We start from the raw sequence: 15568 nt of genomic DNA, 5'->3' as shown, positions 1-15568 counted from the left end.
TTCTGTGAACCAAACGTCTAATAGCAAGCAGGTGTGTGGTGAAAGACTGAACTCCACGTCCATACACGAGTCGTGCGCCGATCAATTTGCAGAGTGAATCCTCCAAATCTGATTTGTAATGCCACTGCTCATGCCGTTGTACAACCCTTCTCCTGCCCTTGGTGCTGAGTGCCAGACGCGACAGAACAATCCCCATCGACTTTGACTCCCGAGGAGCAGCAAAGGAGCGATTCAAAGAAGTCCTCAGCAGGGATGGTCAGGCAGGAACGAATACAGATCAGGGGAGCTCTTCTCATGCTCGTATTTGTCCTTGGAGATGGATGGAAAGAGAATGGATAAAACTATTCAGGTCTACAGCTTTTCTGCAACATTTAGAGACTGGATTCTGGAGCATATATGTTTATAGATATATAATTTAGTGTCTTCTCCTGTGGGCCTTGTTGGCTACTTTTTCCTATGTCTTTGCGTCTTTGCTGTCCATTTTTGTCCATGTTCACAAATGTAATGTGACTGAAATAGCTGATATGGTCTTGTCTTACAGCATCGTTGTTTGCATGCAGCATTGAAAAGCTGAACCTCATGAGCACCAATATTTAGATAAATGTTGTCCTTCAGGCAGGTCCCGATATGAAATATTCATAATACAATTATCTCGACCAAAGTTATCTCTGTATACAGTATTATCTCGGTAATTACTAAAGTCAGATAAAATGATGTTTATACAAATGTGTCTGTGGAGGAGTGTGTGTGTGTGTGTGTGTGTGTGTGCATACTTTTCCTCAGCATGTTCACATATTTTTCAGTCTGATTTTATCCCACTTGTTATCAGACACAAATAATTAAATAAATAAATAAAAATAAACCTGGAGTATTGATGCCATGTTGTGTTATATAATTGTAAAAAGACAAATCTCCTCTCTTTCCCTCTCTGTCTCTCTATCTCAGGTAACTACCAGCTCTCTCCTACAGTGAACATGCCCCAGGACGACGTAGTGATGATCGAAGACGATAGGCCGCCCCCACTTCCTGCCCATCTCTCCGACCAATCGTCCTCCAGTTCCCACGATGACATGGGCTTTGTGGGAGAGGACCCCGTGTCCTGGATCCACGAGCTGCCCGGTCAGAATGAATGGTGAGCAGCAGGGTTGTTTTTACTTTGCGGTGGACTCCGGGTGAATAATTTATCACTTGATGGACTTCAGACAGGCCCTGTGAGGAGGAAAGCTGGATGTTGTTGGTATTTTTTAGTTATAGGAGGTTTAGGTTGGCTTACTGTGTGTGTGTGTGTGTGTGTGTGTGTGTGTGTGTGTGTGTGCGTGTGCGTGTTAGTGTGGTAGGGTTTCTGCTGCTCATTAAAGGCCTGTCACTGAGTGGTGAGAGGAGTGTTTTCCAGACTGATCCAGAAAACCAGAATCATATCTCTTGATTACATTTTCTACAGACATTGGTGGAAAATAATACAAATATGTCATTTTACAGGAATTTATATGAATGCATTTTCAGTTATTGCAAGTTATTGCCTACATGTATTCCATAGTGTGACTATTTGCCTCAATGAACCAGGAAATAACATTTTCATATCATGTCCTCGGTTTGTTTATTGGAAATATATGGGAGACATTTTGCATCACGGCTGCATTTAGAATCCCAAATGTGGGTTACTTTTTGTGTGTGTGTGTGTGTGTGTGTGTGTGTGTGTGTGTGTGTGTGTGTGTGTGTGTGTGTGTGTGTGTGTGTGTGTGTGTGTGTGTGTGTGTGTGTGTGTGTGTGTGTGTGTGTGTGTGTGTGTGTGTGTGTGTGTGTGTGTGTGTGTGTGTGTGTGTTAAATAATGGATGACCCAGCAGCAGTCAGACTGTGAGTAAAGAAACTCATACAGCACCTCCACCTCTCCAATCCCAACCCCCCCAGTGGGAGCTCAGAATCCCACTATAGTCCACAGACAGCAGCCTGACTGGATTAGCCTTATAATAAAATATTAACCTTCACAGAACTAAGTGTCCTTTGGGATAAGAGCAATTAAGCAGAGGAACCCTTACAGACCCAGATAAAAGTTTGATTTCATCACTGCAGCACAACTCAGTGCTTTCCTTCTTTTTTCAATTGTTGTCACTTAAATCCAAGAAGAAATGAAAAATGCCTCTTAAACCCTTTTAAACCATAAACCCGGTCATATTCTGCACCTATTTTACATAAACTTGCACCAACCAAACACAACTAATGATATCCTTACACCAATGAAAAATGTAACTTTTAGCACTGTCCTCTGTAGCTCCATATTTCGCTACATTCTAAGCCTGCCCACTTTTTAGCGTATGAAATGGAATGCAAAGGATTTGATTTAAATCCCTCTTGTGACTGTACAGCGCTCAAATATTCCCTTTCATAGAGGAACACAGACCCTAAAGATGCTCTCACTGCCGTTTCACTGGGACTTTTAAAGCAGCCTTTTAGAGCAGGAAGTTATAGTTGTTCATCCTTAAAGGTATGATAACTCACTCTAAAATGACTCGTGGCATTTCCTGTATGATTGCAGTGCACAGGTACAGCGAATGTAAAGACAAGACATCCAATCATGTCCTCCATCTCGTCTGATTGACAAAGCCAGGGACGGATTTTTCACTTAACTTAGGTTGTTATTAGCCTTTTGCTATTTATAGTGAATCATTTTTATATTTTATGAAGACTGTTATTCTTTCTCATGATTGGTTGGTGGTGACATGCTGCAACAGAGGCACAGACTTCATTTTTTTATGTTTTATTTTTCAAGGTAAAATGCTGCCAGCCACGAATAGAGATGCACGGGTTATTTATTTCTTTTTTAGTATTATTATTTCTTTCTCCCCAGAGACTCTCCACTCTCCTCTCTCTCTCTCTCTCTCTCTCTCTCTCTCTCTCTCTCTCTCTCTCTCTCTCGCTCCCTCTATGTCTCTCTCTCTATCCCTCCCTCCCTCCCTCTCTCTATCATTTATTATGAATGAGTAGATTTGCTCAGCAGGCCTGTTGTTCATGTGATGTCAGAGGTTTGTCATAGTGGATTAGGTCCACAGCATATGGCTGAACTGCACTCAAACTCCCTTACACACCATTTACACACGTAGGCTCACACGCACACACACATAAACATGTGCATGACGTGTGCGCGCAAAGAAGAAGTGTGCTATATACTACTGCCTAGGGTTATTGTGAATAATTAATGTCCTCAAAGTCACACACACACACAGACATTCTCTTTCATTCAAATGCTAACAGCTGCTTAAACGCAGCAAGTGTGTATCCTCATTTGGAGTTAATTTTACTGTTTCTCATTTTCTTTTTCAAGTGCCCCCAACATCCCACACACACACACACACACACACACACACACACACACACACACACACACACACACACACACACACACACACACACACACACACACACACACACAGCGTTAACAGGCATACTGAGCCAGCAGGGGATGTGGGTCAGCCCGACTCCAACGTATTGGAACTGTTACTTTTTTAATTAAGCTCTTGCAACAGTGCAGCCGGGGCCCACTACGTATTGAATATGTATTGTGCGGCGCTGTGAAAGTCTCACCTCTGGCCTCCAGTATTATGCAGCTTTCCTTCCTCATGGGAGGCGCCTTGCCAAGGCTACAGCTATACACCTACAGAGCATACACAAAGCACAACAGTGGCTGCATGGCTTGTAAAATCATTGTAATTCAGGCTCTTTCCCTTCTCATCCCTTCTTTCTTTTTGCCCAGTGGAATTTAACAAACTCTGATTTCCTCTCTCTCTCTCTTCTCTTTTATTTCCCTTTATTAATTCATTTCTTTTCTGCAGTAACAGCTCTATGTGACTTTGTTCAAACAGCAAATAGCGAGCCGGTTGGCTTGTAAAATTAATTTAATCCTGGCTTATTTTACTCTATTAATGTAGGGGTAATCAAAAGGTCATTTTAGCATCTGGTACTGGTTATAATGAGGGAAATAACGAATAGTGTAAACAAAAATCAATTAAAGAACCCATTATTTTATAATCTACGCACCTCTCTCTTGTAGAGTTTTGTGGAATTACATTCTTATCTCTCCCTCTGTTATATTCTCCCTCTGCTCAGTCCTCTCCAGTGAATGATAGCCCGCGTGTTAGTGTGCTAACGTATAGGCCCCCAAGATAAATGGTTGTTTTGGAGGCAGAAATCCCATCTCGCACAAGACACACATTGACCTACTTTTATTTTTTTTCTTGACATCCCTAGCCAATATCTAATGGATGTGTGTTCCGTGTATGCGTGCATACATGGTCCTGTTAGTTCATGTTTTAATGTGTGAAGACATGCAGCTGTTTAGCCTTCTCTTACAGGTAGGTTACTTGTCTGTCGTTGTCAAGCTGTAGTGAAACATTATTGTATCAGCTTTACAGGCCTCAGATGATCATAAGTGAGGCTATAAACAATACAACCCCATTGCTCTCTGTTAAAATGGTAATGTAGAAATATCCATGTTTTTATTTGTTGCTGCTGTACTACAGACTGGTTTATTAATACTCCTTCTTTTTATCAGCTAGCTGTAGTGTGTTGAGCTTAGTGAAAGGGGCTTGTGAAAAGAAAGTGGTGGCTGGTTCAAGGTGGTACAGTAAACATCCACTGCAATGGTTCACCGACTCGTAAGCCAGACCCAGAAGACTGTGGTTGCATCGGTTAAGTCCAGGATGTGCGTAGTGTTAAAGGGCATGTGATTCAGGGATGTGATGGAAACCAGCATGTGTCCTCCGTCAGGTTACACCGGATAAATAAAGGTTGTAAGTTATTGCTTTGCATATCTGCCCGAGTTCATTTGAGCGTTAGGTCCCGACCCGTCACATTAATTCCCTCTGCGATGTCCGCCTCCTCCTTCATTAGTTTGAATCCAAAGCCAAACAGGAAGGACCACGTCGACATGATTTACAGTAGAACAGATAACATGTACCGGTTGATAATGTGACTGTGTGCAGAATAATCTGGATAAATAAGAAGATGAAAGGTTTTCCTTTCAGGAACGGAATGTGGAACAGTGTCAGAAACACAATTTAGTGTGTTATCATGGCAGCTCCTAATGCAAGCGGATTCGTCTGAGATGCAGGAGGAATGTTTCTAGTCTCTACCTGGTTTTCATCCCAGAAGTTGATAAAGTGCAGTTACATGGTGTGTCTGTTTCCTCTAACTGGGGTCTTAGTCCATGTCTTGTCCTTCTGTTATGGTTAGCTCCAAAAAAAACAGTTGAAAATCAAGCTATCAGAAATTCTAGTTTAAAAATTCCTCTGATGAGGAGTTCATCTATCCTACTAGCTGCATTAAGCCCACGCCTTTATGGATATTTCCTATTCATCTAATCTTCACCAAGGCGCAAACAACTCTGTCCTTCAGAAGCAAAAACAAAAAAAAGCTCTAAAGTATTTGCTTGGCTTCCTTGCAATGTAACATCTAAACACAAAGTTCCTTGCTCGAGCGAAGTTTTCAAGAGTGTCAAAGGCTTCACTTTGAAGATGTGGCTCTTCGAGAGAATGAGAATGTGTTTCTGCCAACAACAGAAACTCTCAGCTTCCACATACTATGGTATTCTACTTGTAAATTCACAATAAGTTCGAGACAAGCATGATAAACCTACCACTTCTATGACCTTTGTAATAATAAAATGCTATACCTACTCCTTTTGATATGTAATATTCGGCCAAAGTACCTTTTCATGGTCCTTATTAACCCTTTTTCCTCTATTTTCAATTTACTATAACTTGATACCAGACTGTAAATCTAATTTAATTACACAGTACTGTATGAACAGAAGTTGACAGTTTTCCCACATAATTACTATGTAGTGCAAAAGGTTTTAGCTGTGGTTTTGTAAATGTTCCTGTAGAATGATTAGTAAGAATTAAAACGGTGTTAAAGCTCCTATGCTCTGAGAATGTGAGTCTCCAGAGGCATGTACTCAGGAACATATGTCCAGTAAGGGGGCCATCCTGATTATGTGCACACGCGTATTAATGCTTAGTACTAACAATATACAGATGTTTTGCATTTCCTAACTGGAACTTTGTCAGAAAAAATATTACAGCAGCATAAAACTGTATGATCCATATAATTGAGGACATTCAAACCAGCGACCAGGTCAGCTGCTGTTGACTTGATCTATTCTGCAAAACAGTAAAAATTGAAATCCACTGCAATGGTTCAGCGACTTGTAAGCCAGACTTAGAAGACTGTGGTTGCATTGGTTAAGTCCAGGATGTGCGTAGTGTTTAAGGGTGTGTGATTCGGGGGGGTGAAAAAACAAAAACAGAATTAAACACTTATATTAGTGGTCATGTTTCAGATAAATGTCCACCCTTTCTGTGTCATCTGTCTGTCAGACAGTTGATTCCATTTCAACAAAATAACTCTGCATCTATGGGCCAAAGGCCGACAGGCTGCGTAAAATCTAGTGTGAAATCTGCATAAATGCACCTGTGGATGTTTAAATAACATGCAACCTCATACTGCCTTCTGGACACCGTATCCCTTTTTCCCATAATGCTTCTTTTTTACTTGGTTTGAGCCAATTTAAAGGGAAGGAATCTGCCATTTTATGTTAATTTAGTTTCATTCATTTGCTGTGGCAAGTTATGTCGAGCAGCTTCTGAGGTGAAGACAAGCCATCATGTCAGGATATGTGGATTATTATTATACAAAATAATTCAGAAAGGTAAAATAATATCCGTGCTGTGTTTTTCTCGGGCTAGCAGGGTGGGACGCACCCCCCTTCACGCACAGAGGAGGCCATAAGCACACGGCTCTTTCAACTCCAGTGGCGCTCTGTATCTTCCTAAGATGTTAACACAAAGTTTTCTAACTTATGCAAGGGTAGGAGTTGAGAGTACAGAGGACTTTGAGTTAGGAAAAACGCTGGGGGTGTCTTCTGCACGCTCATCGGTCTGAAGTTTAGGAAGCGTTACGCAGCATTACTGAGAGCCAGGAACTAACAACTACCCGCTAGCCTGTGGCGCACAGGCTGCTATTACCATACCAACCACTGTTATCATAGCTGCCCTGCATAGCACCTGGATTAAGTTTCACCTCCTGCAGGAGGAAAGGATGCATATAGTTTATATCAGCTTATGGCCCTTTGTTATATAAGTAATACAGATCTTTTTTTCCATTTTATTTGTTTTATGATATGACTATTATCTATTTTCTATTGGAAGACCTTGGATTTCAGTCTGCAGGTTTTAAGTTTACCAATAATTAAATCATGATGTTAACACAGAATGCAAATTTTGGGGGGGAATTAATAAATCCAACTTGAAGCGCCTTGGTAGTGTTAACATGCCGTATGACTTCAACCCTCATACCAAACCCCCATTTCTACACTGTACATAGAAAGGAGAAAATTCAAAACAAGGATCTTAAAAAAAAAAATATCCCTCTAAGGATGCAAGATTATTCCCTTGCCTAAGGTCAAAGATCGTTTTCCCCACTAATATTACAAAAAAAAACTGTCACTTCCTTACCATCAATTATTCAAATGTTAGAAAAATGGTCCCTAGGCTTCAAAACCTATTCAGAATCACTTCATGACTTCTAAAAGTGTGATCACAGAAGACAACAGTTGAGCAGGTAGAACAGAAGTAACCTCCCCTAAGTCACTGCCCCACTTGGTCCACCAGGGGCACTGTCACATCCTTGATATAACTATACTAGCACCGTCCACATAGCTTGGACTACAATAGGGATGTAGCCGGCAGAGTGGAAGATAGGTGTCAATCCTCGTTAAGGTGAGAGGGAAGAGAAGTGGACAACGAGAGAGCGACATAAGACATAAAGACAGAGAGAACTAGACTGTGTCACAGGTGGAAACATCATTTCCCGGGCAGCCCTGACAAAGTCCCTCAACCAGCCGAGCTGGAAAAAGGACTCCAGACAAACAGACGCGCCCATCCGCACACATGCCGCCGCACAGACGCCCTCAGTCTCACGAGTGTTTGGATACACACTGGCTGGTAAACAATTTCACAAATTAACATATAAAGTGGAAAAGGTCCGCATAGGCATGAACAAACAAACTTCCAAACTAACATTGCAGACTGACTGCCTACTTTAGTTGATTCGCTAATAGTCTCCGTCAACAGTGATGTAACTAAGAATCACAAGTGCTCTATTAGGCACATGTGTTTTTCCCATCAAGCTATTAGCATAACTACATATAAATGCAAACAGCCCTGTAGTGCGCACGCACACATACACACACACACACGCACAATTTGTCTAATCTCACATTTAAGTTGGTAGTGACTTCAACACCAGGTAGTACACACACACACACACACACACACACACACACACACACACACACACACACACACACACACACACACACACACACATACATGGCAGGCATTGTTTTTCCTTACATGCTAATGGTCTCCTCTAGCTTTATGAATATTTACCACGTCTCAGTGGTGCGCCATTGCTACAAGCATGTCACACATGCTTTTATTTATGTGCTCACCTGTGTGAGTGTGTGTGTGTGTGCCCGACACTGTCTCAATGTCACAGTGGTGTCAGTGGATCGCAGCAGGTGTGCTGCCGATGTAACCCGTGCGCACACACACACACACACACACACACACACACACACACACACACACACACACACACACACACACACACACACACACACACACACACTGCTGCCACACAAACCACAATATGTTCTTTGCCCGGTTCTTGTCAGTCGCTCTCCCGTTCAGCAGACAGAGGAGAAGTCAGAGCAGCAAAACTCAATTAAAGCGTCCGCGCACACCGGGCATGGAATGAATGAGGAGGTCCGTGCAGGAGTCAGCCGCCGTACAAAGAGGTCTTAATTGATCTTGTTCTCCCCCTCTCTGTCTCCCCCTCTGCAACTTCATCACAACTAAAAAGGAGATTACAGCAAATCCCGAGTGCAGCTGCTCCTCTGTGTGGCACTGATGGAGTCGTTTTTATTTTATGGTCTTCATACCCTGGTTTTAGTCGAATGTTTTATAGGTGCAATTAAGTGAGTAATCTGAAACATACTTTTTACAATACAAGAAAATTGTTCCAAAGATTGAATAGCAGAGCTCCCTTTTTACCTTCTCCTCTCTGCAACATAATAAATTATTTCAACCCTCTAGTGCCTGCTGGTGCACATGCCAGCAGGACAGACCTCTGCACTGACTTCTCATGCAGGGCTGTGTGCAATGATTGAAGGCAGCTCCAAGCTCCCTGGCCTAGCTATGCATCCATGCGCTCAGCTGAATCGGCCTCCTCCAAACCTCAGAAGGACCATTTCAGAAGCACCTTACCGGGCAGCGCTCTCCACCACCTGCCCCCTCTCCGAGGTGTTGAAACTAGTGCGCACAACCCCCCCAGCTAGTCGATCAAACCGAGCTGCACTTTCCTAAGATGCAGGAGACTTTGAGACTTACCTCTTTGGGGTCGTTTTTTAAATGAGGGTAAGAAGGGTTGGGAGTTGGGAAATAGAAGTACAAAAAAAAAAAAAAAAAAAGACATAAGTCACCAGGGTAATTTGTGAGCACAGACGGCTTTTAGCACACACCACTTAGCAACAAGGGCGGTGTGCAGTCTCACACATTTAACTTCCTGCGAGAGAGACGGAGACAGGAATAAGTTGATGTGAGATGCAAGTTAAAGCTGTGGATTTGCCTGTGAGCAATCCTCGGCACTAGTTAATTTTAGATGATGGGAGGATGTTGAAGGGAGGTGGGGGGGGGGGGGGGACATCTGCTCGGAATGATGGAAATTGCTTTTAAACACTGCGTAGAGAAGGAGAGATGAGAGAATGTATTATCCAAATGGAATGGGCCCCACTATTCCAGATAGACCAGAGGCGTTGAAGGGACGGATGGTCCAAGGAAGAATCTGTGCCACTCTTGTGATTATTTAACTTTTCTGGAAGGTGTCCCCATTGGTCAAGCTTTTTCTCATTTCCATCTATCCAACAAAATGTTCACCTAGTGTGTGACCAAAGTGAGCAGTTCAGTGGTGATCCAGGTCCTTTTTTGGTCCCACCTTCATAGACTCATGGTCCTTTCACTTGGCTTTTCTTTCCACCAGTAGACTGTGTTTGATCTTAAGAAGCATTTGGATCAGAGCAAAGAGACTTAGAAAGCAGTATCTCATTACAGCGAGCATTCCTTATGGGAAAATGAATAGCCAGCAGAAAGTGAATACGAGATCTGTAATTGAGTGCCGTATTTCTATTAATGGACTGCAGTGGCTGTGAATCTTAATGTGTCAGCTTTAAGTAGACTAGAAGATTAATACAAGGGTTGCCATTCCCTTCAGTACATCAAATAGCACACTTATTTCCTGGCTTGTATTCTGTTGCTTTTCAATCTTAACTGAATTGTGTAATATCTAAGCCGCCTTGGAGGTAGGGCTCACCTGGCTACAGTGGGACGTAAGTTAAAAAGGGTGGGAACCAGTGGTGTAGACGGTCACTGACATTTTCAAATAGTCATAGTTCCTGAGGCAGAGTCCTTAGGTGAAAGTTCAGATAGCAGGTACCTCCTGTTTGACGGAGAGCTCACAGCAAAATAACCGGCTACTTGTCTTCAGCTTGCCCCGGATCCCCGACCTGGGCATTAAGTCATGGCTCTGGGTGAACCAAAGCAAAGCAGAGGCAGTGTTAAAAACGGGAAGCAGCTGAACCCCACAGATCTGAAGTCCTACTGAGTGAATTTGCACCACCGCTGGGCTGTCCCTCTGAACTTCAACCCTACTGCCCAAAGATTTCTCATCGTTTTTTTAGCTCTGATGAGCTGGATTCTGATTCATCCCGACTGCTTGTGTCCGTTACTGCTCTCTGTCTATGTTCTATGGGTGTTCAGTTGCTCCCCTCCCAAAAAGATAAAAAACACTCAATACCAGCAAGAGTGAATTCAATCTAAACTCAGACCCAAAAAAACGTCCTTTCTCTCCCGCTAGGTCTCAGTCATCGCTCCGACAGATGACATTGCGTAGACAGAAAGCGAGAGCAGCGAGACTGGGCTTGAAATGATGAGAGGAGAATAGCGAGGGATGATGAATAAATGAATAATACATCTGTGCTGTCATTCCTCTCTTCCTGCTCCACCTACCGCTCTTCCTGTGTCAGCCACAGTTGGTCCTGTGAGGCGCTCTGATCTTAGTGGGAATTGTCAGGTACGGTTGACAGCAAAGTGACGCGTTGGCGCCGGCTCCTCGGCGACACATGAAGGAGCTCTTTGGTTAAATGGGGTTGACAACCCGAGTAGAATTGTTTACATGCAAACGAGTGCCAGCAGGTCTGCAGCACCTGCTGCAAGAGGATAGACTATAAAAAAACTTACTCCAAACTAGTCCACATTATAACTTCCAACTCATTCTCGATCACATGAGAGATCATTTTTATTTGATGACATTTCTAATATCAAAATGCAGAAATGCAAACACCATTTAATGGTTATAATGTATGATCATCACCAGAACAAAGGGAACAGTGACAGTGTCCTCTCATGCATATAACATCTGTCAGACTCCATCAGCACTGAATCTCCTCCCCTCTGTCTCCCCTCAGATGGCAAGATGTTCTCACCTTAATTGTAAACGCACTCTTCTGCATGCAAATACCTGTGTCCCCCTTTTCCCAACCTCCTCCCCCCACTCCCCATCCGATTTTCAATTAAGATCCAGACAGAGATGGAGGATCTCAAAGGGAGCGCACTATGGTGGGCCTCTGCTCCAGACATATGGGAGGAGGGGGGTTATTGAGTGGCCATAACCCCAGAGCACCCTCACCTCACTGGGGTATCACACATCTCAGCCAGGCCTCTTCTACCCAATTGTAACACGTCCAGCAGAGGTGTCCTTGATTAGAAAAGTCATTGAAATGAAGAATTGTGCGTGCGTGCGTGCGTGCGTGCGTGCGTGCGTGTGTGTGTGTGTGTGTGAAATATTGAATGTTGATGGTCATTGTGGGATAGTGAAGGTGCGTTTTGGGCGTGTATCAATTTTAATAGGAAGATTTTATCCCAGTCTTATTATAAACATAGCCCCTGAAAATAGAACTGCTTGTTTGATGTAGATGATAATAGAAAACATCTTTAATTGGATAAGCATCAGATTAAAGGGCATGCTTTTGGAATGATCCTGCATGTGCCATGTCTTATGGCAGCATTATAATACTTCCATTCTTCTTCATGTACTGCAGCTCGCTCAGTCCAGACGCAGAAGCCGACCCTGACGGCTCGTTTCAGAGGGAGGGCTTCGGCCGCCAGAGCATGTCTGAAAAACGCATCAAACAATACGAAAGTGCCGCTGAGCTGGAGATCATCAAGACGCGCAAGTCCAAGAGCATGGATCTGGGTAAATACTCCGTTATGCCGTACACAAGCACATATCACACATGCATGGAGTAGAGAGTATGTGATTAAAGGAACAGTTCTTCATTTTAGAAAATGTGCATATTTGCTTTTTTTAATACCAAAATACTGTTTTACTTAGGGTTATATAGCAGACTGCTTATCAGCCACTTATTGTCCACTTGTTACCTGGCAAATGGTCCTGTCCAAGAAATAGTTCGGGAGACCTTGTCAAATGACGGAATGTCGTTTTTTGACATGTTTGTTTTTGTAATGTTTCACCAAATAAGTTACAATGTGTTATCTAGTGACTTTGGGGTACTGGTTGGCAGATTGTCTAACCTTTGGACAAAGCCAGGCTACCTTTTTCCCCATGTTTCTAGTTTTTGTGCTAAGCTAAGTTAGCTGGCTGCTGGCGGTAGTTACATATGTAGCATTCAGCCATGACAGTGGTATAAATCTTCTCATCTAATACGAGACAGTCTTTGGCAGCCAATTCTACCAAAGTGTTGATTTTTTTCCTTTAAAAACGCAACTCCAGTTTATTGGAATGTTATATTTCCAACGAATTGGCTATCATTTGTATTATTAACAATAACTTTGTACTTACAAAATTAAGCACTAAGGTCGAAGGGGCAAAAAACACAAACAGTCAGGCGTTCAGGCAGGTTTCAAACAAGGAAATAGTTTAGCAGGATTATCTTAACTAATTTGTTCGGAGATAAAAACCAGAAATGAATGCACCTGAGATGTTGGTAACAATCTCTCAATTATTTTGTGCAAAATTGTGCGAGTATGGCATGTACCATATTTCAAAACTGAACCATAAAGTTGGCCTGTGATGAATGTTTACAAGAGAGAGCTTGGGTCAAGTATGTCTGAATAAAAATGTGGGTTTGTTTGCAGTAAAAGTTCTAGGATTGTCTGACCATTCCTTGGTGGACACCCCAAAGGGATAATGGAATAGATCTCACTGTAACCTGTGACTCCTCAGGCACTCAATGTCTCTCACTTTTTTCCGGCTGTCTCAGTAAAGGCATAATACTGGGGAAATGGAGACACTTTCAAAAAACAAAAACACAGACACAAACACACACACAGTGTGTCCTGCCACCACCTCCCCTATTTCGGCCTCTATCTCCCATGGCCCTGTGCCCAGTGGAGCATGGGCAAAACACAAGAAAGAAAAGCACAATGGCCTCTTTAGTGACTGTCTAACGATGCACATCCTCAAACACACTGACTGTATCTAAGGAACAAGATGGTGTGAGTCCAGAATTTCTCCAACTGGGGCTGAAGCAGACGCTGCCTTCTCTCGCATCACTGGTTAATCATAACAGATAACAGCCAACTCCATTCCACACGGAGCCCAGAGACCTGTAGAAATCTCTGACTCTCCCACATACTGGTCTATGTTCGGACCGCTGCACTCAGCTCTGTGGGGTCCACCTTCCCTGTAGTAGCCCTACCCTTTGTCCACCCTCACAACTTTTCTGCAAAGTGAACCCAGACAACACAAACTTTCAACGCAGAGTGCTGCTGAGGAGAAAGATTATGGTTTGCCATTAGATAGGTTTCACTGAGCAATTAGCTGAGCATAAACATATTTTCCATTATGTTCTGAGTGTCGGGTAAAAATATAATTGGATATAACTGAGCGCAGGAAGCGAGTTGAATGCACGGGATGCTGAGATCGCTCCACGATGGCGTTCTCATCACCGCAAATGCAGATTTTATCAATGAGTTCAATCAAAAGAGCTACTTAATTGTTCCAAAGTGGCATCAGCATTTATTTGTAAATTAGATTAGTTCTACAAAACAGCAGTTTGTTTTTTACAGAACAGACGAGTTCATCTGCTCATAAGACGAGGCCTCACTCTTGGGATAACCAGCGTTATCGACATTTTACAAACCTCTATTATTGTTCCATTATGGCTTAGTTCTCAAAATCATTGTGCGCGTTATTAGATGTAATTCAAAATCACATTCCCCTCCACTTCTCGCGGGGCCCAATTGAGTTTGTGAAAGATCCTGCTGACAGAAATCCTTGCCAATATAAAATCATAATCCATCAGTGAAAATAACACAGCGTTCAGATGGTGCAGGGAAACAACTAACTTGTTCCTCTCGTATATTAACTCTTGTAGCTGACATGAGTTCCCGGAGGAGAAATGTTTCAGTCAATACATGAAGCACGAGCTGCAGTGTCTGTGTTCGAAATGAAATCTACACATTGTGATTCGGCATGTATCGGGTGTCACGTGTGTTCAGTTTATCTGAAAGGCGCACACTGCTACAGTATGTTGATTATTTTAATGAAATTATTACATCAAAGCCACACAATGAAAAAGGGCCTATGGGTAATGTATAATAGAGTTTTAAATGAAATGAGCCAAAGAATATAGTGCCAGTATTTATCCTCAAGCCTCGTTGGCGCACTGTTGGACATTGAGGTTCGATATCAGAAGGTAGGTGAACTAGCAGGTGTAAGCATGCCTATCTTTTTTCCATTAAAACTTTAATGAAGCTGTCCCTTCAAAGCTAGCCTGACTAAACAGTTAACATGCTCAACAATGCTATCCCCTACTGACTCTCATTTGGTTCTGTCATTTTGTATGTTGGTCCCGCCTTTTAATCATGTTCCAGGTGCCTCACAAATCACATCAGCAGCTGGATTTCATGACTTTGAAGCCCATCATTGTTGAAATAGGCTAAACTGGTCAGACATCTCGCTGCTCAATCCCATTTAGATGAGGGAACAAGATTGAGCAAGGGAAGAAAAGGGAAGTAAGAGACGCCACGACTGGCAGTAATACATTAGCACATGCTGGCCACTTTTTCCTGGTAAGCCTCATGATTGACAGGCCTTTGCGCGGAGTGTAATATCCTATTCTACTTGAATTGCCATTCTCAAACTATTCGGTATCCGCCCTGCACTTTCTGCTTGGCATGAGCTCAATAGACTGAAGGCACTAACCACTCCTTCTCGTTAACGCTCTTTAAAAGTAGCAGATGAGATTAACTGCAGTACGAGAACGAACCAGCTCAATACCTCACCATTATTACAATGGACCACACGTCGGTTCAGCTGGCGCCATGGGTCAATAATAGAGCGAACGCAGCCCCGTATTTTCTCCATAACCACCTCATAACCAACCATTATTAGCCGTGTGATCCTGGCACCTTTCTATGCATATGGAGGAGA

The 15568-nt window shown here is 42.8% G+C and overlaps 1 protein-coding gene across 2 annotated transcripts in view; it reads left to right on the top strand.

Moving 5' to 3' along the window:
- Positions 1–15568, top strand: part of LOC129110418 (partitioning defective 3 homolog) — a 325305-nt gene that overhangs the window by 201478 nt on the left and 108259 nt on the right. For both annotated transcript variants that reach the window (XM_054622495.1, XM_054622494.1), the window contains 2 exons: positions 946–1132; positions 12213–12367. In XM_054622495.1, the coding sequence (XP_054478470.1) occupies positions 946–1132; positions 12213–12367 (342 nt within the window). The remainder of the gene's footprint in view (positions 1–945; positions 1133–12212; positions 12368–15568) is intronic.

This window comes from Anoplopoma fimbria, chromosome 21 (assembly GCF_027596085.1).
Source record: "Anoplopoma fimbria isolate UVic2021 breed Golden Eagle Sablefish chromosome 21, Afim_UVic_2022, whole genome shotgun sequence".
Classification (NCBI taxonomy): Eukaryota; Metazoa; Chordata; class Actinopteri; order Perciformes; family Anoplopomatidae; genus Anoplopoma; species Anoplopoma fimbria.
Note: the sequence above shows the minus strand (reverse complement) of the source record. Positions and strands in the feature narration are given on the sequence as shown.